Source organism: Eumetopias jubatus, unplaced genomic scaffold (genome assembly GCF_037043125.1).
Source record: "Eumetopias jubatus isolate StellerSeaLion01/CBP00866 unplaced genomic scaffold, mEumJub1_p1.0 scaffold_10, whole genome shotgun sequence".
NCBI classification, from domain to species: Eukaryota; Metazoa; Chordata; class Mammalia; order Carnivora; family Otariidae; genus Eumetopias; species Eumetopias jubatus.
Window position 1 is genome coordinate 73,562,796 of NW_028274816.1, and position 25,460 is coordinate 73,588,255.

General features: G+C 47.2%; 1 protein-coding gene across 4 annotated transcripts in view; it reads right to left on the minus strand.

Annotated features, from left to right (window-relative positions):
- MYOCD (myocardin) overlaps nucleotides 1-25,460 on the minus strand; it is a 53,311-nt gene that overhangs the window by 7,923 nt on the left and 19,928 nt on the right. For 3 of the 4 annotated variants that reach the window (XM_088027231.1, XM_028089072.2, XM_088027233.1), the window contains 5 exons: nucleotides 19,359-19,534; nucleotides 17,966-18,091; nucleotides 12,947-13,197; nucleotides 11,191-11,344; nucleotides 1,626-2,564 (listed from right to left, as the gene is read on the minus strand). In XM_088027231.1, coding sequence (XP_087883357.1) covers nucleotides 1,626-2,564; nucleotides 11,191-11,344; nucleotides 12,947-13,197; nucleotides 17,966-18,091; nucleotides 19,359-19,534 — 1,646 coding nt within the window. The remainder of the gene's footprint in view (nucleotides 1-1,625; nucleotides 2,565-11,190; nucleotides 11,345-12,946; nucleotides 13,198-17,965; nucleotides 18,092-19,358; nucleotides 19,535-25,460) is intronic. The other variant, XM_088027232.1, reaches the window with a different exon arrangement.

The following is a 25,460-nucleotide window of genomic DNA, read 5'->3' on the forward strand; positions in this document are numbered from 1 at the left end:
CCTGGGTTAACCTCCTTGGGCTTCATTTTCTTCTGTGTCAAGTAAAGAATAAAGAATTGGAGCTCATAAGGTTGTGACAATTAACGAGATTACTCAGAGGCATGCCTCTTAATACTGGGCACATGGCAGGATCCAATCATGTGGGTTTTCTTCCTATTTTCCTTTCTCATAAGGTAGATTTCAGGACTTCTGATGATGTAATTTTCTTTCTCAGCCTTAGGTAGATTTTCCTAATGATTTTTTAGCTTTGTGGACAAGGAAAGTCTCTGATGATCACCTTGGTCGCGTCTTTGAACTAGTTACTGCCGTAAGCTCTCTCTACAACCACCTCTCATTCAGCTCCAACCACACTGGTCTTCCTTCTGATCCCTGAATATTACACACACAACTCCCACCTCAGGGCCCTTGCTCTTGCTATTCTTCCTTTGCCTGCAATGCCTTCACCCCAAATATTCGTGAGGCTTGCTCCCTTATCTCTTTCAAAGATTTGCTTAAATGGCCCCAGACCTTTGACTTAAAAGTTGCAAACTTGCAAATGCTCCATCACCATGCCTCCCTGCTTTTTCTCCATAACATCTATCATCCTTTAGGGGCGCTTGGGTGGTTCAGTTGGTTAAGCATCTGCCTTCGGCTCACTTGGGCTCGTGATACCCGGGTTCTGGGATCGAGCCCCACATGGGGCTCCCTGCCCTCCTTCTCCCCCACTGCTTGCGCTCTCTCTAGCTACGTCTCTTTCTCTCTCAAATAAATAAAATCTTAAAAAAAATCTATCATCTTCTGATACATGATATATTTTACGTGTTTATTTTATTTACTGTCTGTCTTCCCATGAGAATAGGGATTTTTGTTTGGTTAGTTCATCCCTCATCCCCAGAGACCAGAACAGGGTCTGACACACATAGTAGTGTTCGGAAAATATTTGCACTATGTAGACCATTACACGGAGAGAATAGTAAGGTCTGGTAACTTCCCTTTGGCTCTCTTGATGAATTGGTTTGGCCTGTGGTAAGGCTTTATGCCGAGGAGTCCTGAAAAGGGGGTTGGCAATCTGACCCACCACCTCTGTTTGTTTGTTTGTTTGTTTGTTTGTTTAAGATTTCATTTATTTATTAGAGAGATAGAGAGAGCACAAGCAAGGGGAGCAGCAAGCAGAGGGAGAGGGAGTAGCAGGCTCCCCGCTGAGCAGGGAGCCCGACACGGGTCTCAATCCCAGGACCCCAAGATCATGACCTGAACCAAAGGCAGATGCCCAACTGACTGAGCCACCCAGGCGCCCCCACTACCTGTTTTTATAACTAAAGTTCTACTGGAGCCCAGCCTTGTGAATTCCTTTACAAGTTGTGGATGTCCGCGTTCAGGATACAAGGGTCCCCACTGAGTAGCTGTGACACAGGCCCATCCGACCCACAAGGACAGAACATTGATTATCCAGCCTTTCACACGCAGATTTTGCTAACCTCAATCTCGGAGAAGAGAGTCTCCGGTCTCCGGTGAAGACCAGAGGTTGCTTCTGGGCTTCTGGTAAACCCTACCCATTCAAACTTCAGCTCTTGGGCCTGTGCCAGCCACACCCCACTTCTGGAAAGCGGGGTGCTACGGGGGAGCCTGAGGCGGGGAGTTGTTACCTGCGCAGCGCATACCTGGTTGCTGGCAGGTGAGGAGATCCTGTGCCCTTCCCCTTGGGCGCCCGAAGAGGAGGGGAGGAAGTAATGGTTGTTGGGGGATGGGGGCAAACTGATGTGCTGCGGGCTTTTGACAGCGCCCAGCGGCGAGTGCTGAGGGGAGCACTGAGGGCTGAGAAACGTGGACGGCAGCGCGTCGCTGGGGCCCGAGGCCAGCTCGGCGCACGGAGCGGACCCCGGGGGCCGGCGCCCCGCCGCTTCGCAGGCCTGCGCTCGGCCCTCGGAGCTGAGGCCCTGTCTCTTCCCAGGTCTCTGCTGGGGCGTGAAGGGACAACTGGACGCGGCGTCCTCCTGCTTGACGGGGACGGCCAAGAAGGGCGGCGGCTTCTCAGGGCAGGTGCTCCTCTTCTGCTTCTGCAGCTGCAGCCTCAGCTCCTCCACGTGGCGCTGCTCCTGCTGGAGCTTCCAGGTGAGCTCGTTGATCACCTTCTGCTTCTCCACCAGCATCTTGTCCTTCTCGGAGTCCAGCCCGTCCAGCTCGGGGCCAAGGGAGCCGCCGTTCAGGCTGCTCAGGAGGCTCTCGTCGGCGCACGCGGGGAGCGGGGACGGGTGCAGGCAGAGGGGCGGGGACGCGTCGTTGAAGGGGTCGGGCAGGGACCCCGCCGCCGACAGGTCGGAGGAGGCGGGCGAGATCGGGGGGCTGGAGCTGGTGCTGCCGAAGTGGTAGAAGCCGTTGGATAAGGCGCCGGTGGACGGGGAAGACTGGTAGCCGGGCAGCGCGCTGCTGGGCGTCACAGGGAAAGTGACCGTCGTGATGTCCCCGAAGTTAGCCAGGGGGGTCCCCGAACAGTCCTGGAAGGGCCGCAGACGGTCCATGAGGGCCGTCTTGGTGCCTGACACCGGCAGACCCCGGATTCGAAGCTGCTGTCTTAATTCTGAGACCTACAGAAACCAGGGCGTGGTTAGTGTGCCGGTTAAGGACAATCTCTAAGAATAAATAAGTAAATAAATTATTACGTTCGCTTTAAAACACCACACGTGGAATTTTACAACATCCGCTTTTCTATGACTTGCTTACAATCCCCTCCCCTTCCCTTGGTATCAATAGGCTTTTGCACCATGCTTTTTTTTTTTTTTTCCCATGATCCCAGAATCCTAGAAAGGCATAGCCCACATGAACCATAGAGGCCACCTACTCTACTAGCTTCCAGCCCCCACCCTGGTCCTCGCCCCATTCTACAGATGAGAAGACTGATCTCTGCCCAGGTTTAGCCATCAGCCGGCAATCATCCCAAAGCACAATGAGACTCCAGGTCTTCTGCTCCTAGGTCACCGCTCTCCCTGCCAGGCTCTCTCTGTCCTTGGTTCTCCAACTTGAGCAGGTGCATGTTTAACGGATTCCCAGGGGATGCTGATGCACTGGTCCCCGGACCAGGTTTTGAGAACCATGGTTCTACATTAACACTTATGTCCTTTTTTTTTTTTTTAAGATTTATTTATTTTAGAGAGAGAGTGAGCCTGAGCATGGGGAGGGGCAGAGGGAGAGAGAATCTTAAGTAGATTCCCTGCTGGGCATGGAGCCCGACACGGGGCTTGATCCCACCACCCCAAGATCATGACCTGAGCCGAAATCAAGAGTCAGAGGCTCAACAGACTGAGCCGCCCAGGCGCCCCACATACGTCCTAATTTTAATAACTGGCTAGATGATAGTCATATACTGAGGGAGACTGTGCTGGGATAAGACCATCAGTTCAAATCCCGATCTTGCCTCTTACTAGCTCAGAGATCACTCTGTGCCTTGGTTCCCCTTCTGTAAAATGGAGACAGTCATAGCGACCTTATGTGTTTTTGTGAGGACTGAAATGGCTTAACATTTGTTAAGTGCTTGGAATAGTGTCTAGCAAATGGTTAGTGTGGTGTAAGAGTTTGCCATTATTATGTTGATTCACGTGTGATAATTTCATCCTGCATTTTTTACAATGTTCATAAATGATAAGCTGCAGATATCTAAAAATATGGGAACTAAATTAACAATCATGACTATGAATGATGGAATACCTGAATCCATTAAAGCTGATGTTATATACAATAATGAATAATTATTTATGGTATATTATTTTTTCTTGATTTTTAAAATTTGAGAGAGAGAGAAAGAGAGAGAGAGAGAGAGAGCACGAGCAGGGAGGGACAAAGGGAGAATGGCAAGCAGATTCCCTGCTGAGCAAGGAGCCGGATGCAGGACTCGATCCCAGGACCCTGAGATCATGACCTGAGCGGAAGTCAGACACTCAACCAACAGAACAACCCAGGTGCCCCCCCCCCGTTTTTGGTATATTAATAAATGAAAAACAGTTTGAATTGATTCTATTTTTCTAAGAATTATATAAATTTGTATGTATGTGTGTGTATATTTAAACCTATGCTTGCTGATGAAAATATGTGGATAAAGATAGACTAAAATGTTAACAATGGTTCTCCTTATCTCTAACATCCTAAATATTTCACATAAGATATTACTTTTGTAATTAAAACAAGAAACATTAAATATCTAAGTGTCAATAATCCCATAAAATAGCTCGAAGAACAAATATTCTTCTGATATTCTGTAGGGAAAGATCTTTTGAGCCTAAAAGCAAAGAAAGCAACTTTAAAAATACGACAAAAATAAAAAAAACCCTCTAAGTCAAAAACACCAAAAAGAAAATGCAAATGCAGATAGCAGTCTCAGACAAAAATAATTGCAGGACAAATAATAAAGTATTAGTAAGCTCCATGTACTAAGTGTGCTTTAACAAACCCCCAAAATAAACCAATACCCCAAAATAGGTAATGGGCATGGTTCAACTCTTCACAAACAAAAGATACATTTTTATTTATTTATTTGAGAGAGAGGAAGAGAGAGGGAGAGCATGAGCAGGGGAGAGGAGCAGAGGGAGAGAGGGAGAAGCAGACTCCCCGCTGAGCAGGGAGCCCCATGCGGGGCTCGAGCCCAGGATCCTGGGATCATGACCTGAACTGGAGGAAGACGCTTGACTGACTGAGCCACCCAAGTGCCCACAAAAGACACATTTTTTTAAAAAATGGCAATAAGAGACATGTACCAGCATTAGTAATCCAAATAAAATAAATACGGACATATTTTTGCATTCGTGAAATTGACAAAGGAATTAATAACACTTTGTGTTAATGAAGTAGCAGCAAAAAAAAGCAAATAAAAATGTTTTTTTTTTACAGAAAGTTCCTTAATGCCTTGCTATTCCAAGTGTGGTCCTTGGACCAACAGCTCCAAGGGCATCCAGGAGCATGTTAGGAATGCAGACACTCAGGCCCCCTCCCCACACCTACTGAATCAGAACCTGTATTTTACCCAGAGCCCCAGGTGATCCAGTGTGTATATTCATGCTTGATAAATGTTGCCACAGCGCAATGCTTCTGGCAGTAGATTGGCACAAACGTTCAGGACAGAAATTTTTACAATATGTATTCTTTGGCAAGAACTTTAGTATTTTTTTTTTTTTAAGTAGGCTCCATGCTCAACACAGGGCTCGAACTCACAACTCTGAGATCAAGACCTGAGGTCAAGAGTCAGATGCTCTACCGACTGAGCCACCCAGGCACCCCAGGCAAGAACTTTAAAAAATGTTAATATGTTTTGGTTCAGGAATTCTACTCCCAGGACAGTCATTGGATACATTAATAAATTTATGTACAAATTATATTTTTAATAGCAAAAATTTGGAAGCAAGTTACGTGTCTGACACAGGACTGTTAACTAGGTGGCAGAATGATACGCTATGAAAAATAAAAATTCTGGGACACCTGGGTGGCTCAGTCGGTTAAACATCTGCCTTCGGCTCAGGTCATGATCCCAGGGTCCTGGGATCGAGCCCCACATCGGGCTCCCTGCTCAGCGGGGAGCCTGCTTCTCCCTCTCCCACTCCCCCTGCTTGTGTTCCCTCTCTCACTGTGTCTCTCTCTGTCAAATAAATAAATAAAATCTTTTAAAAAAATAAAAATTGTATTGAATATTGCAAGTTATGGAAAATGCTTATGATATGTTAACGATAAAAGCATGTCAGAAATTCATGCTCACAGGATTACGTTACAGCAATAATTAAAAAAATTTTTTCAACAATAATTTTGAAAACAGGTCCACCTGTATTTTAAGTTTATAGGGAAATAAAATCTGCAATGTTATCTGTGGGTCAATTATCTTTTAAAATACTCTTTATTTCTACCTGCACTATCCTGTCTCAACAGTAAATAATTACTTTTATAATCATTTAAAGGGTATTTTAAAAGGATTACAAGAACTCACACTATTGCAAGTGGTACCACCCCCCCCCATCTTTCTGGCATTGTTTTATCTTTTTTTTTTTCTTTCCAGATTTGCTGGTTTGAAAAAGTACAGAATAGCAACTCATTATTGTTTTAACTTTGAATTACTTAAAATTAATGAGTTCTACATTTATTTTTAGAATCTGTTCTGGCACTGAATATTTTAAACTACATCATTAAATAATGCAGCTCATATTCCGAAATAACACAAATACTTGTTGCGTTCATGTACCTTACATTTCGGAGTATTATGCTGTGTGGGCTTGCTTGGGACAAAGGTTTGTATACACCTCTTTCCTATACTCAGTGATGTTTTAATTGCTGATCACTCTTTCAACCAGTGTTATGGAGATGTCTATCATACACAAAAGTTGATGAAAAAGTATAATGAACCTCATGTACCCATCAACCAGCGTCAACAATGATTCATCCATGCCCAATCCTGATTCATTTATGCCCTAAACCACTTCCACTATATTTCCTAAATTATTCTGAAGCAACTCATATAATGAGATTTGTAAATATTCTGATATCTTTCTCTAAAAGTTAAGTGCATTTTATAAAAAACACCAATAAAAGACCATTATCACATCCAAAACACCTGAACAACTATTTCTTAATATCCATCATATTTTCCCAGTTTTTAAATTTCCCATTATTTTCTCTGTCTCTCTCTCTCTCATGCTGTCATGCTCTCTGGCTCTCAAGTTTCTTAGAAACAAGAAAAAAAATCCATATACTGGATTAGCAAAAAAAGAAAAAACAAAACAAAACATATACTGTGATGTTACCATGTATAACTTTAAAAAAAAGATTTATTTATTTATTTGAGAGAGAGAGAGTGAGCAGGAGCGGGGGGCTGGGGCAGAGGAAGAGGGAGAATCTCCAGCAGGCTCCCTGCTGAGTGCAGAGCCCGACACAGGGCTCAGTCTCACAACCCCGAGATCATGACCCTGAGCTCAAACTAAGAGTTGGATGCTTAACCAACTATGTCCCCCAGGTGCCCTCCATGTGTAAGTTCTTAATAAGAAATCAAACTTTTTTCCCAGTGCTTTTCCCCTTTTACTCCTAATCAGCAAAACATGAGCGTTTTGGGAGAACATCTACCTTCGATACCTTATCTTTCTGATGACCTGTTTTAAGGGTCACCTTCATTATTTCCTCCTATTTCTTCCTTTTCCAAGGTATGGTTATATCACCTGCTTCCTTTATTCCTCTTCTCAACTCCTTCACTTCCCACTCTTTCCAACTGCCCTCCTTCCGTCTCTTTCGGTGTTGTGGCTTCAACCCACCCCGCTATGCAAACGATTCCAAAATTTCTGTGCCCGGCCTGACAACTAGGTCGGCGTGTCTCTAACTGCATGGAAACTGGCTAGCTTTTTCCTCTTGGTTGTCCTGGTGGTAGCTGTGACTCAATTTCCCCAAACTGAATGCACCTGCCGACATCCCTTCAGATCAGCTCCCCATTCTACCCTCCCAGTTTCTGCCCCTGGTGTCACAATCCCAGGTGACACCTCTCCCCATACACCCCGTGGTCAAGTCCAGTTAAGGTTTCTCCTTCTCCATCCTCCTTTCGAATGACAGTAGCAAAACCCTTCAGATCACTCAATTAAAAGAAGAACTACGCTCCAATCCAGTAATTACACTACCGGATATTTACTAAAAAAATACAAAAACAAGAATTCAAAGGCATACATGCACCCCTATATTTATAGCAGCATTATTTACAATAGCCAAATTATGGAAGCCGCCCAAGTGCCCATTGATAGATGAATGGAAAAAGAAGATGTGGTGTGTATACAATGGAATATTACTCAGCCATAAAAAAGAACTAAACCTCGCCATTTGCAACCGCATGGGTGGAGCTAGAGGCTATTATGCTAAGCGAAATAAGTCAGCCAGAGAAAGACGAATACCATGTGATTTCATTCATATGTGGAATTTAAGAAACAAACAAAACAAGCAAAGGGGAAAAAAGAAAGAGAGAGAGAGAGACAAACCAAGGACAGACTTTTAATCATAAAGAACAAACTGATAGTCACCAGAGGGGAGGTGGCGGGGCGATGGGAGAAATATGTGATAGGGATCAAGGAGTGCACTTGTGATGAACTCTGAGTTTTGTACAGAACTGTCGAATCACCATATTGCACACCTGAAACTAATATAACACTGCATGTTAACTATAATGGAATTTAAAATAAAATAAAAAACGAAACAAAAATATCACTCACTTAACTCCAAACCCCAGTTTTGTCATCTATAGGCTGGTTAACTTGCATAGCGTTTGGTCTCTTTTTCTGGGGGTGGGGGTGTAGCAAGACATTTATTCACTTAGTATATGATCTTAGTGCACTGTGTGCCTATAATATAAACCATAAACTCACAACTGATCAACACTCAAACTTGACAATGTGCAACCCACGTAGGGATGTGAGGTTGATGTGATAAACGTCATATGTCTCCCAAATATAACTCCAGACTTCCTACTTTAACTTCTTAAAATACACCAATCAATGTTACCAGAGAGACTAAAACCAAATCCTATGAATTTACCAAACTTATTTATTCTGTAAAGATTCTTAGGCTTCTACAGAAGGAGATGTAAGTCTATTTTTAGATGTCAGCATTCTGGATTGACTTGTGGGCTCTGGAAACATAGGACAAAGTTGTCAAATGAACAGATGAAATTGGGATGGCTTCTCCAAGTGGGGGAGAAAATGTAGAGATAAAAGGATCTCTTTTACATGTTAACCTATGTCCTGATAGAACCAACGTATTTCTCCCATTTTCTCGCCCGAGCTATCAGGGCTGGTGTCAGGTTTATCAACAGTATCTTTCTTCTAGGGGAACCTGGGTGGCTCGGTTGGTTAAGCGTCTGACTTCGGCTCAGGTCATCTCAGGGTCCCGGGATCGAGCGCCGCGTCAGGCTCCCTGCTCAGCAGGGAGTCTGCTTCTCCCTCTGCTCCTCCCCCCACTCATGCTCTCTCTCAAATAAATACATAAAATCTTAAAAAAAAAAAACCCAGTATCTTTGTTCTGTACAGCAAACCATTTTATAGCATTCATGATAAAGATAAATATCAAAAATATCTAGCATGATAATGAGTCATATGCCTTATTCATTTAGCATCTTTGAGGTCCTGATTTTTATATTCACATGTAAAACCTATCTTGCAGGGTGAAAATGGAAGCAAATCTATACAGGATGGTCGACTGATAGTTGACACTCAGAAACTGGCAGCTGCGACCCCCATCATTTCCTAGTACCCCCGCTAATTTATTATTATATACCGAACCAGCCAATCATTCTGAACATGTGCACATGGAGGAGACCATCTTTGGAGGCTCTGCCAGACGGCACATCACATCTAGACTACGCTGTCTGGGGTCTAGGCAACTACCTGACCCCGGGCTCCCATTCTAAGGTAGATTACTTTTTAAAAAATCTTTTTTTTTTTTTTTTTCAATGCAGGGCTTGAACTCATAACCTTGAGATTAAGACCTGAGCTGAGATCACGGGTCAGATGCTTCACCCACTGAGCCAGCCAGGAGCATCTGAAAAATCTTTTTTATTCTGGTTAAAGATGTACGGCATGAAATGTACCATCCAATCACTTTTAAATATGCAGTTCAGTGGAATTAGTGCATTCACACTGTTGTGCAAACAACACCACCATCTGTCTCCAGAACATTTTCCTCATTGCGAGCAGAACCTATGTACCCTCTACACACTAACACCCCATTCCTCCTCGGCCAAGCCCCTGGCAAGCACCCTTCTACTTTCTGTCTTTGAGCTTCTCTAGGTCTCTCATACAAGTAGACTCAGAATAGTTGTCCCTTTGTGCCTGGCTTACTTCATTTAGCATATTGTTGTCTGGGTGAGAGGACCTAATTTTATACCTTCATGGATTTATGACCTGGGGAGTGAAGGGTGGGTGACCCGTTACCAGAAGCTTGGCATCCTCCTCTAGCCTCATGGATCATGGATGCTAAATCGGAATGAGCTCAATGAAACCTAAGCATTTTTATTCCAAGTGGAAGGGACAGAGGAACTCTTGATATCACAACCCAAGATGTATTTTATTGACTAGTGTTGGCCACTGGCAGCCATAGAATTAATTTTCTTTCATTTGGCACCACAAACTGCCTTCTCCAGTTCTTTTGTAATCACTGGATGGATGAATACGCCAATCGCGATCACCGCTCTGGAATGCGCGAGGTTTAGCTCAAAGCCCAGGGTCATCTCGGTGAACTGAGATCCCTGAAGCCTGCGATCCAGAGGACACTGCTCCCCCCACACAGCATTTAACACGTTGCTGTCACATTTCAGGGCAGAAATTCTCAGACTTGGGGATTTGACAGAATAGTACATTGTTTCAAATTATGCAGTTGATGCAGTTGAGGTTGGGTTACCAACATTTCGTCTTGTTACACAAGACTAACATCCTTATTTAATAATACCCCTGCTTAATAGAAAGAAACAAAAGTCTACCAGAAACACTCCACTTCCACCCACTACTGTCATCATTTCCAAACAGGGTCTTTCTTTAGATTCGAAACTTCGGGAGGAAATAAATACTTTGAATAAAGATCCGTCAAGGTATGCCGAACACACTTAGATTTATGAAAAGCCCTTTATGTGGTTCTTGTTTTTCTCATTTCACCAGGGACTGGTTGAAATTCATCATGGAATTGACTGCTGGTTTAGAACATTCAGGAAGCCCACATCAATCTTACAGCTACTCTACGCTACACTCTGTCATGTATATACGATTCCATCGGGTTCTCACAAGAACTCATGTACGCAAATGAGCAATCTAAGATGCAGAGAAATTAAGAAATGAACCCAAGGTTGCATAGCCAGTGAAAGAGCTGATTTAGAAGCCCAGGGTCTTCTGCTCTATGGGGGGCGGGTTACTCAACCACAGCAGTTAAGATTTTATCATCTACTTGAATCTCCCCTAACCTTCTCCCTCCCACTGTTTTATTCAAGAACTCAGTTGGGGAAAATGTTGTTAAAAAGCTACTGATGGATTTGTCCGGGCACCTGGCTGGCTCAGTCAGTGGAGCATACGACTCTTGATCTCGGGGTTGTGAGTTCGAGCCCCATATTGGGTGTAGAGATTACTTAAAAAGAAAACATTAAAAAGATCTACTGATGTATTTGTTGAAGGACACGGGGGAAGGAAGGACAGGAAGGAAGGAAGGAAAACACACCAAATCCTATACCTTCAGATCATCTAGGTTTGATGGCAGTGGGCCTGGTTTGAGAGAAGAGACACCAGTTTGTCCAGAAAAGCTGTTTTTGACAGGAGACAAAGGGGTACTGCTCAGTGGTGTTGAACTAGAGTTTGGATTTCTGACCATCTGTTCATTTGGCTCCCTGAAAAACAAACAAAAAAGAGGCACTTAAAATATGGCCAAATAGATATATGGGGGTGTAGTACCGGGATTTACAATAAGAAATCACACATTTGGTCCTTGTCCCTCTCTCTGGCACAGAGCTCCTAAAATCCTTGGAATCTCCTAAGTGATGAGAGCCACAGGGTTGTCATCTGTTATGTTAGCGAGGCGACTTTATGAAAGCCCCTAGGTCACCTAAGGATGGGGGCTGGTTGTCTGAGAACCAACCCTGTGACTTGAGGTTGCATCTTTCAGTCCCACCCCCTGCCCTCTGGGGAGAGGAGCCAGGCTGGAGGTTGATTCATTCACCAGTGGCCAATGATTTAATCAATCATGCCTCTAATGCAGTCTCCCTAACACCTAAAAGAATGGAATTCAGAGAGCTTCCAGGTTGGTGAACACATGGAGAACAAGGTGAGTGGCATGCTTGGGGTGGGGGCATGGAAGCTCCTTGCCCTTTCCCCATCCCTTGCCCCGTGCATCTCTTCCAGCTGGCGGTTCCTGAGTTACATCCTTTTATAACAAACCAGTGATCTTGTTAAGTCAAGTGTTTCTCTGAGTTCTGTGAGCCACTCTAGCGAATTAATGGAACCCAAGGAGGAAATCGTGGGAACCTCTGATCCATAGCCCTGCCAACCAGAAGCCCAGGTCACAACTTCTAGACTTGCGGTTGGCAACTGAAGTTGGGGAAGGGGAGGGCAGTCTTGTAGGACTGAGCCCTTCACCTGTGGGGTCTGATGCTCTCTGTCTAGGTAGATGGTGCCAGAATTGTGTGGAACTAGAGGGCACCCAGCTGGTGACGTGGGGAAAGCCTCCCCCACACACTGGGATGGGGTGGCCAGAAGCCTTGGTGGGTAGGTTTGCATTTAGATCAGGTCAGAAGCTAATGGCCTGCGAGGATCAGGCAATAAATCAATCAGTGGGAGAGGCGGGGCAAGGACACCAACAGTGCAGGCTTGTTGCCAAGTGGCAAGTGACACTCTCTCTGGGGAGACAGGAGGGAGCGGTAGAGACTGTGGCATAGTGGAGAGTGTCCTGGTGGGGGGGGCAGGAGCACCCCTCATAAAGCATGGCTGTATTCAGCACTCCGCATCATTGCCAACCCGACCTGAGGCTGAGCAGAGACAGGTGTGGGAACCCACACCCCAACTTCAGAGTTGAAGGGAATGGCCCATTTAAAAGGTGACCTGCCGTGGGGGTCACAGGCTGGGGTCCCAGAGTCAAACTTCGGGGCCGGCCATCACTCAGTCACTCAGGTCTGTTGCTTCCTAAAGCATAAGGGCCGAGTGAATCCAAGAAATGGAACCATTCTGAGACGGTTTCTCCTCTCTGCGCCACGATTCAGTTCGAGAGCGCTAACGCTTTCTCTTTCCCCAACCATACCTCTTACCAAGGCATCGATTTCGTTGCTTCCTCCTGGCCTTCTGCTCCGGAAAAGGTGGGCATGGTTCCTAAGCAGAGTCCCATTCTAAACCTACCAGATGAGGACGGGGTCCCAGCGGGGACTGGTTGGGTCCTGGGCACTGGCCCCCCTGTGCCTCAGACACAGAGGAGCCCCCTGCCCCGGGCCCTCCCAACTTACTTGAGCTGAGCTTGGTGAAGCCCGGCGTAGCCGAGCCGGTGCTGTTGTTGCTGCTGCTGGCTCAGGATCTGGAGCTGCAGAAAGAGCTGCTGCTGCTGGAGTAGCCGGGCGTAGGCCGAGTCCATGGGCGGAGGGGACTTCTCTGCCTTCTGGTCGGGGGGGATGTACTGGTGATATTTGAGCTTCTTCACTTTGGGCTTGGGGTCCTTGGGCTTTTTGTGGCGGTTCTTACTGTCGCTCAAGGACTTGGACTGCAAAGGGGGTGAAGAAATGGCACGTGCTTTAGGTGGGGGGTGGGGGATGGGGGAAAAGCTGGATGCCATGGCTAGATCGCGAGGAGGTTCTGTTAAAATGGGCTTTCTCGAATCCCAGAGATACGATCTAGCAAAGGCACAAGGTGCCAAGAGATCCTGGGGCATTGAGGTATCTGTTCAACGGATCTACTGCAGGTGCCTCACTCTAGAAGGGGTGGGGGGGCATGAATCTCAGATGTGGCTCCAGGAGCATTTCCTTCCCAGCGCAGAGTAAGACAGAAGCCTACGTTTCGGCTAGGATGCTTTCCTTGGCTAAAACCAACAGATGGCCTAGCAAAGGACACAATCTGATCTTGAGATGGAGTCGTAAGAAGTTCCTTCCTACGTATACATGAAATCGCCTTTAGTGAAGCACTCGGTAAATTGACTTATGAATGACGGCAACTTGGATGAAATTAAGTTTGTCTTTGATGGGGATTTTTGCAGATTTGGGTGGAAAAGTCAGATAGACTCCCCCATCCCACCAACACCCCAAATACGGATGTAACCCCAGGAGCTGACACCCTCTGAGATTAATGATACTTGACTTACTATGAGAAGGGTTAGCCACCCACTGGGACCCTTCTAGAAGCTTCCCATCCCAGAGCGTGACTTGGACACACTGAAAGAGGCAGTAGTCCATACTGTCATCAGTTGAAAGAAAAATCTTAACTTTCCAGCCCTGACTTTAATTAGAGAAGCCTGAAATGAAGAACACGGATGTCATGACCAGCATCTTGAGGATTTGGGGGAAAGGTGCAGGGGAGGTGTGATACCAGCAGCGTCCAGAAGAGGGAGCTCCAGAATACCTGGTTGGCAGGTTCCCACCGGGCGGCTCCCCCCATTTTAACCCCAAAGCACACATCTGGAGTCTACAACTTGCATTTCTCTGACTCCAGGCATCCCACCACCCAAGCCTCTTTTGTAAACGTTTTCTTAAGGAGGCTTCTTCTCCGGAAGTAATAGATAAGGAGCACAAGAATTCCCGTGTGCCTGGTGGCTCGATTTCTCCCTGCTCCTTCATTGATTAGCATTCTAGCTAATCAATCAGTCTCCTGCACTCTCGGGAGAATCTCTGCAGGGCTCCTGCCATCAGCTCGGCCCTGCTTTGCTCCAGCTCAGCTTCTGTTCCCACCTCACCCTAGGACTTGCCTCCTCGTCTGGGGGAGCTGCAGGCCAGTCAGGGACGGGGAGATTTTTCTCCATGTTGCCTTAGTACAGGGATGCTGAGCATTCCAGAAGTTACTCAAATTGGACCGCCTTCTCTGGAGAGTGGAAGGCAAAGTCTTTTGAGCCCATGGAACCCTGATTCCATGGACTGTATAATTTTATACTCTTTTTGAAACCAGAGGATACAAGGTGGTATGTTTATTTGTTTGTTTGTTTGTTTCTATTTTCTGCCTAGAACTGCATGGCCTATGGGAGGTAGATATATCATCCAGGGGTTTAAGACCCACGCGTGAATGTGTAAAGCAGGGCAGTGTAGTGCAAGAGGGCATGGCGTGGTCTGTGGCTAGAGGTCCGTGACTTTTTTGCAAGAAGTCTTGCTCGCATCCTGGGCCTGCCCCACAATGTACCACCCAGCAGCCTACAATCAGTTTGCCTGTCCTGCCTCGCAAGACAAAGTCCCAAACCCCCTCTGCCAAAGAAGACCGTTCACCCAGCTGCCTGACCCCTCCCACCCAACAGCTTCCCCTCTGGTCTCTCTTCCTTGCAATTTCCTGCTGTCTGCAATTCCCTCCTGCACCTGCTACCCAACTAGGGCTCATCCTCTGCGTCTGGCTCACACCCCAGCTCCCCGGGGAAGCCTTTCCCAATTCACAGTGAGGTCTCTCATTTGCAGGTCTCATATGGCATTTCGGGGCTGTCTGATAATGGTCCACCACTGCATACCCTGCTCAGGGGGTGGGGGGAGACTGAAGTCCAGCCCCTGTTCTGCTTCTTATGCTACGAGTCCTGATGGAGGTGGTGCCCCCCCCAAGAAAGGGGTCTCTCATTCTGTATCTCGGTAAAACACAAGTAACAGAGAAATCACCCCAGTAACTATTTTAAAGTATACAATTCACAATGTTGGGCAAGCATCATCACTAAGTAGTTCCAGAAAATTTTCATCACCCCAAAAGGAAACCCCATTCCCATGAAGCAACCCCTCCCTATTCTCCTTCTTGTGGTCCCCGGGCAACACTCAGCTGCTCTCCGTCTCCATGGACTTGTCCTATTCAGGATATTTCATATAAATGGAATCCTACACCATGTGGCCTTTTGTGTCTGGCTTCTTTCACTCAGCATCGTGTTTTCAAGGCTCATTTCTGTGTCAGACTTCATTCCTCTTTATAACTGAAGAACATCCCATTGTGTGGATATGCCACACACGGACCCATCCTTCAGCTGATGGACATTTGGGTTCGTTCCAACTCTTGACTATTGTGAAAAGTGCAGCCATGAATATTCACATCCAAGATCTCGTTAGAACACCTGTTTTCAATTCTGTGGGGCATATACCTAAGGAGAGGAATTTCTGGGTCATATGGTAATGCTAGGTTTAACTTTCTGAGGAACCACCAAGCTGTTTTCCGTAGTGGACGCACCATGTGTGAGAGCTCCAATCTCCATATTCTCACCAATACCTGCCATTTTCCAGGATAGCCATTCTAGTGGGTGTGAAGCGGTATTTTGTTGTGAGTTTGAGTTTCATTTCCCTGATGACTAATGACACTGAACACCTTTTCATGTGCTTATTGGCAATTTCTTTATCTTTGGCGAAATGCCTGTTCAGGTCCTTTGTGGCATGTTTTTCTTACTTGCTCCCAACACTGTTTGGGTTAGTGGTGGCTAAGATACTCAATTAGACTATAGGCTCCTTGAAAGCAAGAATCTTTTTTTTTTAAGATTTTATTTATTTTGAGAGAGAGAGCACGAATGAGGGGGGGAAGGCAGAGGGAAAAGGAGAAGCAGGCTCTCCACTGGGCAGGGAGCCCGATGCGGGGCTCGATCCCAAGACCCCAAGATCACGACTGAGCTGAAGGCAGACGCTCAGCCGACTGAGCCACCCAGGCGCCCCAGGAATTGTGTTTTATGCAGCTTTGATATATACCTTCTAGGAGCCTACATTGAAAACACCTTTCCCTTACACAGGATTTTACAGTTTTGGGGGAATTCCTGTGCATTCTCTCAGTGGTCTCATATGTATCTTAGAAAGTCAATAGCTGAGAGATGTTTCCCCAGAGCTGGGCTGCTTCCTTCTTTGAGAAGCCCTGTAGTATCCTCTTCATTTAGAGATGATGAGTATCGAACAACTGAGAATTCATAGACATTGACTAATCAGCAGGGAGACTGGCTCTTATATAAACAACCAGTCCCGCTAGATCAGTTACCTGTCAATCCTGCTCTCCGTTGAAATTGACCTGTCTTCCCTCTGGGCAACTATCACGTGTCCTTAGTGCACTGAGGCTGAAGGAGGTGCTAATTTGGCTTATGCAAAATTTAAACACATTGGTAGAAACAGTAATAAAATTTCTCTTCATACATGACAGTAGAAATAACGTGAACCGTCTCCTTCCTCCGCCGGCAGTGAACAAAGTTCATCAACAGTCGTGTAATTTCAAAGCTGCTGGGCTGAGTGAATTGTAAGTGAGGTTTGAGCTACTTAGGGAGTGTATTTGAAGCGAGGTTTAGGGACATTTACAGGAAACTGAAAGTCCTGCTGGCCACTTTTGTGTATATGCATGCAATGGAAGGGACTCTGCGGCTGTTACTTTAACACTGATTCTTAACGATCTTTTGAAAAATACCTCATAAAAGACATCTCAGCTGTTATTCAGTGGTGACCCTAGAGCTGAGATAACTTGCTCCCAAATTGATGAGAAGTTATTTGGGATAGCGGCGCCTGGGTGGCTCAGTCGTTAAGCGTGTGACTCTTGATTTCGGCTCAGGTCACGATCTCAGGGGTGGTGAGATTGAGCCCCACGCTGGGCTCCGTGCTGGGTGTGGAGGTTGCTTAAGATGCTTCCTCTCCCTCTTTCACTGCTCCTCCCCCCCCCCCCCGCCCCGCCAAACAAAACAAAACTAAACTAGTAAGTTATTTGGGATAAAATATTATGAAGAAGAGCAAATGATTATTAGCAGGCAGTTAATTGGTAAGAGGAGAGAGTCCTCTGTGAACTAGTAAGTATAATGCGAAGAAAAGTTAACCAACAATCTGCTATGATGTTTATGGTCTACTGTGCAGACAACCCCTCCCTTTATCTCCAAAGGGAGCCAGGCTTACATGATTGAGGTATTATATGACGCAAAGTCTGCAGATCTGCTTCCCCTGCATAAAACCCAACTCCCTGCCTCCCACCTATTTGATGACATTTACAAACTCTGTGTGCGTTCCCAATCAGCTGTGTCGGTCTCTAGGCTGACCTTATGAAGTCTTTTAAGTCAGGCACACGTGCTGGGTGAGCTGTGATTCCAAAGACATGCAGGCACATGGGTTTTTCTTCTGCGGGGAAGACCCACACTGTGCCGACACCTAACAGACTCTTGGTTCGCATACACGGATGGCCCCTTTCTCCTCTCCTGACTTGCAACGCTCCTGGCGGACTGAGCCTTCACACGGGTCCATGTGACTCTCCTCACCTAACTCCCACCGCACCACCACACCTAACTCCAAGAGCTCTGCTCCCAGTGGGCCCTGTGGGTGAGTGCTCAGGCAGGTGCCGGGAGGCGGGTCCGTCCCTACCTTCACGGCAGCGTGCACAGCGATGGGGTTACCAAGAGGGCCGAGCCCCTGCATCCCCGTGTCTGACTGGTTGCTGGGCTGGGAGGCTGAGTCTTTCCTGTCATTTTCGGAGCCAGAAGAATGATCCTGAAATCCAAATTTCAGCATGAGTCGGATGCAGGAGGAAAAACTGTACGAGGCAGAGATAAAGGAGAACCCCCCCCCCCCGTCCCCAGCCACCTACACGGCTCTATTGTTTTCATCTTTACTTCATATCCAAGTACGTATCACACGACCTCCCCGGGGAAAGGAGTCATATATAATTTGAGGGATAAAGGGGTCATCATTTATCATTATTTCAGAAGACAGGAATAGAAATGGCCTGTTCTAGGCCAACCCAGACAGCTGGTCACCCTGTGTGAGGGTTCCACCTGTGATAGACCTGATAAGGAGACTGATGAAGGAGACTGATGAAAAAAAGGAAGAGGGAGGAGTAGGTGTAGGAATTTGGGGGGAAAGTAGGACCAAAAAAAAAACCCGATAAAAATGGTGTTAGCAGATGGAGGGGGAATGCATGAGTGTGTGTATGTTTCTGGGTGTATACATGCATGTTTGCATACATATGTGGGTATACGTATGTTTGTGTGTGCATGGGTCTGCATGTGTGAATGTGTCTATATATGTGTGTGTGCGTAGATGCATAGCTTTGTGCATATGTGTGTGTGGGGGGGTGGGTGGGTGTAGTGTCATGAACAACCTTTATGAGAGACATGTTTCTGTCCACGGAGGACTGGGAAAAAGGGTAACTGTCTTCTGTCCCTCTCCTGCAATCGGGTACTGGGACCAAAAGGGACACGGACTGCTCATACTCTCCCCCTGGAGCTTACCCACCCTTTCCTGAGCCCTGGCACCTGCAAAGGTCTGCAGAACCCTTTCCTCTCGAGCCTCAGTGTCCTGATCCACTAACTGGGACTGCTGGTGCAAAGAAAAGATGATTTTTGCCCTGGGCCTGGCATCGCCTTGTGCTCGTTCCCTTTGACCCCTTCTCCTGGGTTAAGCGGAAAAGAACTTGTCTTCTCCTGAAACCATTCTCCAATCAGAAGCTGAGGAATTCACCATCAGAATAACGGATACAAGTGATCTGAGATACTGTCTGCTGCTATCAAAGAAGCTGAGCTGCAAAGGCCAGGTGTGGCACCCAGGCAAACGGAAGGTGCTTCGATTATAAACCCGTGCACGGTAAACGTATGGATCTGCTTGTTAGCGCTCGGCTGCCTCCCATTCCACATCTTCTCCTTGGCAGTCCTAGCTTTGCTCCCTTCGTGGTGCGCAGAAGGGTGTGACAATGACTATTATGTATCATGGTGCTTTTAAGCCCATGAAGACACGGTAGGCTGAGGTGGGATTTGTTTACCTGGACTGGCCCCAGAGGACCCGCCAAAGGGGTCTCTGAAGCTTTAGTGTCCGCAGGGGATCCCGCTGAGCCCTGGGGGTCCTCGCTTCGAGCCTGGTCCGGAGAAAGCCCATCACCGCTGCTGTCCTCTTCGAAGGCAAATGCATCTGCCGATTTGGAAAAACTCACCTGGTTACCTGATGGGGTAAAATCCAAGAATGGGGTCAGTGGCTGAGGCACACTAAAGGGCTTTCTGGAAACGCTTCGCCGTGGCATCCCTACCAGGAGCAAACATCTATCTCCTTCGATCTGTATCTAGTGCAAGGTAAGAGTGAAAAATAGGTTTTAACTTTATGTGGCATCTCATTGATTTACTCCAAATGGGAACTTGTGTTTATAAAAGGGATACATCTGGCAGGGAAGAATGCAGGGCGTATTAAAGGTCTCCCGTCGCTTGGTCAAGTTTATCTTCAGGTTTATCCATTCCTGCACATTTTGGACATGAGACCCGTTATCTTTCTGAAACACAGTCAGGGAAGATGAAAGAAAGAAAGGGGCCACTGAATACAGGACGAGGCCAAAGGAGATCGCAGTTGGGAGGGTGCCCGTCTCCCTCAGGTTCTACGACGAGACAGAGAACTGAAATGACAACGTGCCATTAGCATCACGTTCAAATATAAAGCAGGGTACACAGCACAAAGTGTTTCGCAAACTTCGCTCTTCGGGATAAGCCAGACCTGCTACTGAGTCTAAATTCCTAAATGTCAGAATTAGCTCATGTCACCCAGTGTCACGACGTCCCTTTCAACGAACGCACAGCTGATTATAAAAGCCATAAATATGTCCCGGAAACTGCAGCGTGATCTTTTTAAATTATTATTATTTGGATTTCCTTTGTATGCTTCCTAGCTCTGTGTCTATTTTGGAAACCCTCAACAGCTGGAAAGGCAGAAATTCTTCCTCAGAAGCCTGCGTGGCCTTTGGAGGGGAGCGGGTTCATCAGCTTGGGGAAAAGGGCTATCCAATCAGGTGGGACTACAATGACATCCTTATACGTCCCTTATGGGTTTTTGTTTGTTTGTTTGTTTGTTTGTTTTTACATTGCCAAATTGTATCTGGTTTATTATCCAGCTACACGGTACAAAATGTGCTCAGGCCCCAGAAACGCTTCTGACCCGATCCCAGGCTCGGCTCTTCTAAAGGAATTTAGGTATTATCGGAAGTTTCCCAGCCCGGCATTCTGCAATCACACGGACAAGAACTTTTGACTCCTGCTTTGGGCAGATAAGAGAGGGGAGCTTTCACGGTGGAGATTGGAAAAGCAGCAAGGAGCAGCAAGAAATGGAACAAGTGTGCTTTGGGGCTTGTCATCACCACCACTGCTGGCATCTGTCACGGACCCTCCAGACATCCAAGTGTCAAAGCGGGAAAGAGCCAGAAATGACAGGACAGGTGGAGATTTCAGTTGCTGCTCCCCCCACCCCCCACCCCCGCCGCCACGGGGCACCCCACCAACCTGGAAGGACTTGGGGGCCAGCGCGGTTGCTCCACCACTTCAAGGACTGTTTATAAACTTCTAGGTGCCTTTCTATGATGCTAAATGTAATGGTTACTTACAAGAACCATTCATACCATATGAAGATGCCTAACGTATGCATTCACCCCACTTCTTGTTAATGATTTGGTGCCTCTTCTAGATCTAGTTCTATACATACAACGAAACATACACAAAGGCACAAAGTATTTCACTTAGACAGGACTGGTAAAATATTCTGAAGCTTGCCTTATTCTCGCTACAATGTTACTTAGAGTCCTTTCCTTGGGGGCACACAAAGATAGTCCTCAATTAAAAAAAATTGGGGGGCGCCTGGGTGGCTCAGATGGTTAAGCGTCTGCCTTCGGTTCAGGTCATGATCCCAGGGTCCTGGGATCGAGTCCCGCATCGGGCTCCCTGCTCCTTGGGAGCCTGCTTCTCCCTCTGCCTCTCTCTCTCTCTCTCTCTCTCTCTGTCTCTCATGACTAAATAAATAAAAAAAAGTTTAAAAAAAATAAAAAAAATTTTTTTGGCAACAGCTACACAGTATTCCATTGTGATGTTGGAAAGTTTTTATTTTTCAACTTCTATTTTCAGAGGTGTCCTTTTTTTCAACCATAAAAAATTCGAAATAAGAAAAAAGTACAGAGAATAATGTAAAAGATTTGTTTACCTATTACCTGAAATAAATAAATTCTAGCTTTTTTGGACATTTATGTCAGCAACCCATTTGTTTCCTAAGGGAGGGGTTTCATTGGGTATTTGATAAATGCCACCTTTTTTGAGATTGGGGGTCATTCTTCCCCCCTTCAGTACTCTCAAACACTCGCCTTTCTATTTTAAGAATCCAGCCTTACGCTGGATTCTTACAGGGAATCCAGTAAGATTACTGGATTACTTACTTCTCTTACAGGGAACAATGGGCTCTACAAATAAACCTTTATTTGTCACTGAAATTTCAAGTCCTACCTTCTGCTGGTGGAATTAAAGGCTTTGTCCCTGTTCAAAGGCTTACCTGTGTTATTAAGGGCCAGGGAGACACAGGAGGGTGGAAGCCTTCCCCACCCCAGAAATCACAGGATTCCGCTGGATCTGCTCGGCACATGCCCTGAGCTGACATCACGTCCACCCCCAGAGAGCCCTGCATGTGATTGTGTTGGCCCCCTGGGCAGCCAGTCTCTGCTGGACAGGAGCCTCCATCTGAAAGCCTTATGGTATTCCCTCCTGACTGCCCTCGGTCAAACTGGGTATAGAGCTTCTCCATGAGATCTCATCCTCCATGGGACAGAGACTCCCCCACCCCGTGGACCCCACCATCTCACCCACACCCACACCGAGGATCACATCCCAAATATGCACACATCAGAGGAAGTTCATCACAGCACAGAGGTGTCCAAATATTCTAACATGTGAGTGGAGAAGTTACAAGAGGCAGTGTGAACGCTCAGAGCCACCACCAGAGGGGGGGCAAAACCCACTACCCTTCCTGGAAGCCATCAGGTGGCAGCATTTAGGGAACACCCACTGGATAACAGAAGGGGGAGGTAGCGGAGAAAATGCCTCTCTCTTTTTTTCTGCACACAATGCACTAAGGATATCTCCAGATTCCACAGCATCTTGTACTTGAGTTTTTGAGATGTAAGGGACAGATGGTGACACCAGGATCGTGAGGCTGGAGAAGGGGGTACGTTCTGGTGAGGGTGGTCATGATGATTTCATGGGGAATTGTCTCAGAAGAGGGTTGGAAGGATTGTGGAAGCGCCATTGTTGCCACTGGTTACTCAGCCTGCCCTTCCCCCTTGGGCATCTGGCAATCCGGTGACCTTGGATCAAGGCACTAGGATGATGTGGAAAAGTCTCCAAGTGGAGTATCTGGAACAAAGGAGTCGGGCATCTGTCCCATTTTCCCTAGTGCTGGACAGAGCATTCCCTGGTTATCTCATCCCCATCCAACCTTCCCGCTTTAGGAGAAGGAGAGAAGCGGAAGAAAAATCAGCTACGATGTCGGGAAGAGCTGATCTCCATGGGACACCATCAGAGACATTTGTCGAGGACGAGAACCGCCTGGCGAGCGCCGTCCTGGACAGACGGAGGAGATCTCAACGTGGAGAAGGTCAGGAGACTCCTGGAGGAGGCGGGATTGGGTTGAGTGTGAAATGACCACCAGCCATGGGCAGGACGACAGACAGGGAGGGGACACTTGACCTTCCTGGGTGGGGGGAGCGAAAGGGACGTTAACGGAGTGGCGAACAGCAGAGCGGCAATGGGAAGGGGAGGAAGAGATTTCCTGCCCACCAAGAGACAGGATTATTTTGGGAGCCAATTCCTGAGAGACACAGCTTCCGGGAGTTACTTTATCAAGTGACAGGTAATCAATTAAAGAGGTTTTTCTAAGTCAACAGAGAAGCCATGCGTTCATGCAACCACATACGGGGGAGTCCTTTACACCTGGATGAGCCAACAGGGTGAGGACAAATGCCCCACATGGGACTCCTTTTTGTCTGACCCCTAAAAGGCCCCACGTGCCAGGTCAGCATATGTCACTGAGGACCATGTAGTTACTGTGCAGGCACAAAGACCTTGCCTCGGGGCGGAGGGGGAGGGCTGCCAATCACCACTGTCTCAGGGCTGCAAGTGCCTTGGATTTGTGACCAAGTGGCTTGGAGTGTGCCCCCCACACAGCTGCACACCCGGCTCAGCCCCCGTTGGTGGGAGAAACGGAACAGCCGAGAGGCGCTGGTAGCCAAGGACAGTGGCTTCCTTCAGAGATGGATCGACTTCAGTTCTGGACTCCAGCGGTCTTGGTTTGTTTCTTGGTCCTACCCCCCCCCCCCCCCCCCCCGCCCAGTGCTAGAGTCTGTTGGCAAGTTATTGAACCTCCCAGAGCCTCAGGGTCCCCATCTCTAAGATGAAAATAGCAGCCATAGTTATTACCTCTCAAGGTTTTGAGGATTAAAACAATGGAACGGGTACGAAATGCTGAGCCCAGTCCCTGGACGGGCAAGAGTTCCATCCTTTCTAGCCGTGGTGATGACAGTTATTGCTTTTGTTAGGAGTAGCCGCTTGTCGCAAGTTTGCCATTATCAAAAATAAACAAGACCACCCAGGAGGCGGTTTGTCCGGCCCTCGGCTTGGCAAAGATCAGTGCAACTCCAGGGCTAGAAAAACTGGCTTGTCCTCACAGGGTCGTCCTAGGAAAGCCAAGACAGACACTCCCCGGGGCCAGAGAGCCCCGGGAAAGGCTGCTTGTCACTCCCTCTCCCTCCTGGTTCAAGCCAGGCTCATGTGGAGAGGCACAAAGGTCACCTTATGGGGCTGCCTCGGGAACAACCCAGTCTGTTGGCTTTGTGCTGTGACCCTGGGCCTCCGCTCAGATCTCTCCCCAGGCACGAGGCCCCCTGGGAGCCGCCAGAGTGCGGTGCGCAGGCTATTGTCCCTGTAGACACATCAGGTGGTGCGGTGACAAGGACCCGCTTTGGGAAGCCCTGACATCATCCTCCGGCTATGCCTGCAGGGCCGGTTCTGGGCACCAGCCCCTGGACAATGTTGGCCTGGCGACTCTGAGCTTTCCCTGTCCCTCTTGGAAGCAATTAGATGAATGAGTCAGTTGTACTTTCTCTACATAAACATTTAAGATTCCGAGATTAAGTGAGATAGCTGGAGTCCTCGGTACCTTGCTGCTAGGACCAGCACTGAGGGCAGGAGACGGTGAAGTGGGATGTGGAAAGGGACCTGGCTTGCTTATCTACTTGCAAGCTTGCTCAGTGCCCTGTAGGAGAGCTATTTTAATTCACCGGCAGACCATCTCTTAATGCCCTCTTGGAAGAGACTGAAGGAAAATCCATTTCCAAAGAGACAAGGTGATGCCCGTGGAAGCAGCTATGGTTTAAAGGCTCTTGCCTAAAGATATTTTAATACACGAAGATACCACAGTCTCCAGAGGATGGATTGTATTTTGCAACAAAGACAGAACCTGCAGCTCTTGAAGGGGATCAGATGGCTTTATTATGGAAATGGATGTCAGTGGATGTTTGCAGGAAGGAGGATTCCTTTTTCTTCAGAATCCTGGCAGTTTTAGCAATGTGCCTTAAGCCTCTAAGACATAACCCTGGTGCTAGGACCACATGAGTGGAGAAAAAAAGTTAACTGGAAGGACCTAACCCTGTGTCAGAGCTCGAGGTTAATTCTCGAGGGAGGAAGAAGATCATCAGGTGTGTGAAGATACTTGAGCAAGGTCTCTTGCTTCCCCTCTGCAGGACCCCGCCCTGTCCAAGCGCCCTCTCATGGGTGTAGCTCCTGGGTCCAGCTACAGGCTTCTCGGTGAGGCCAAGGACTGCTTCGATGGGCAGCAGAGGCCCCCAGCACAGAAAAGTATTTTGCACGTATGCCTCATTGGACCTCTTTCCCCCAGGATCACGTGCACTTTTGAAGCCATTTATCATAATAGAATGATAAATTCTGTCCACGAGAAAGTTATGCCAAAGCAAACCTTTTCTTTATTATGACAAAGCAAACGACTCTACCATCTGGCTTAGGGTCATGATTATTGCCCATTTGCCTTCACATAAATGATCAGAGGTCAGGACTTC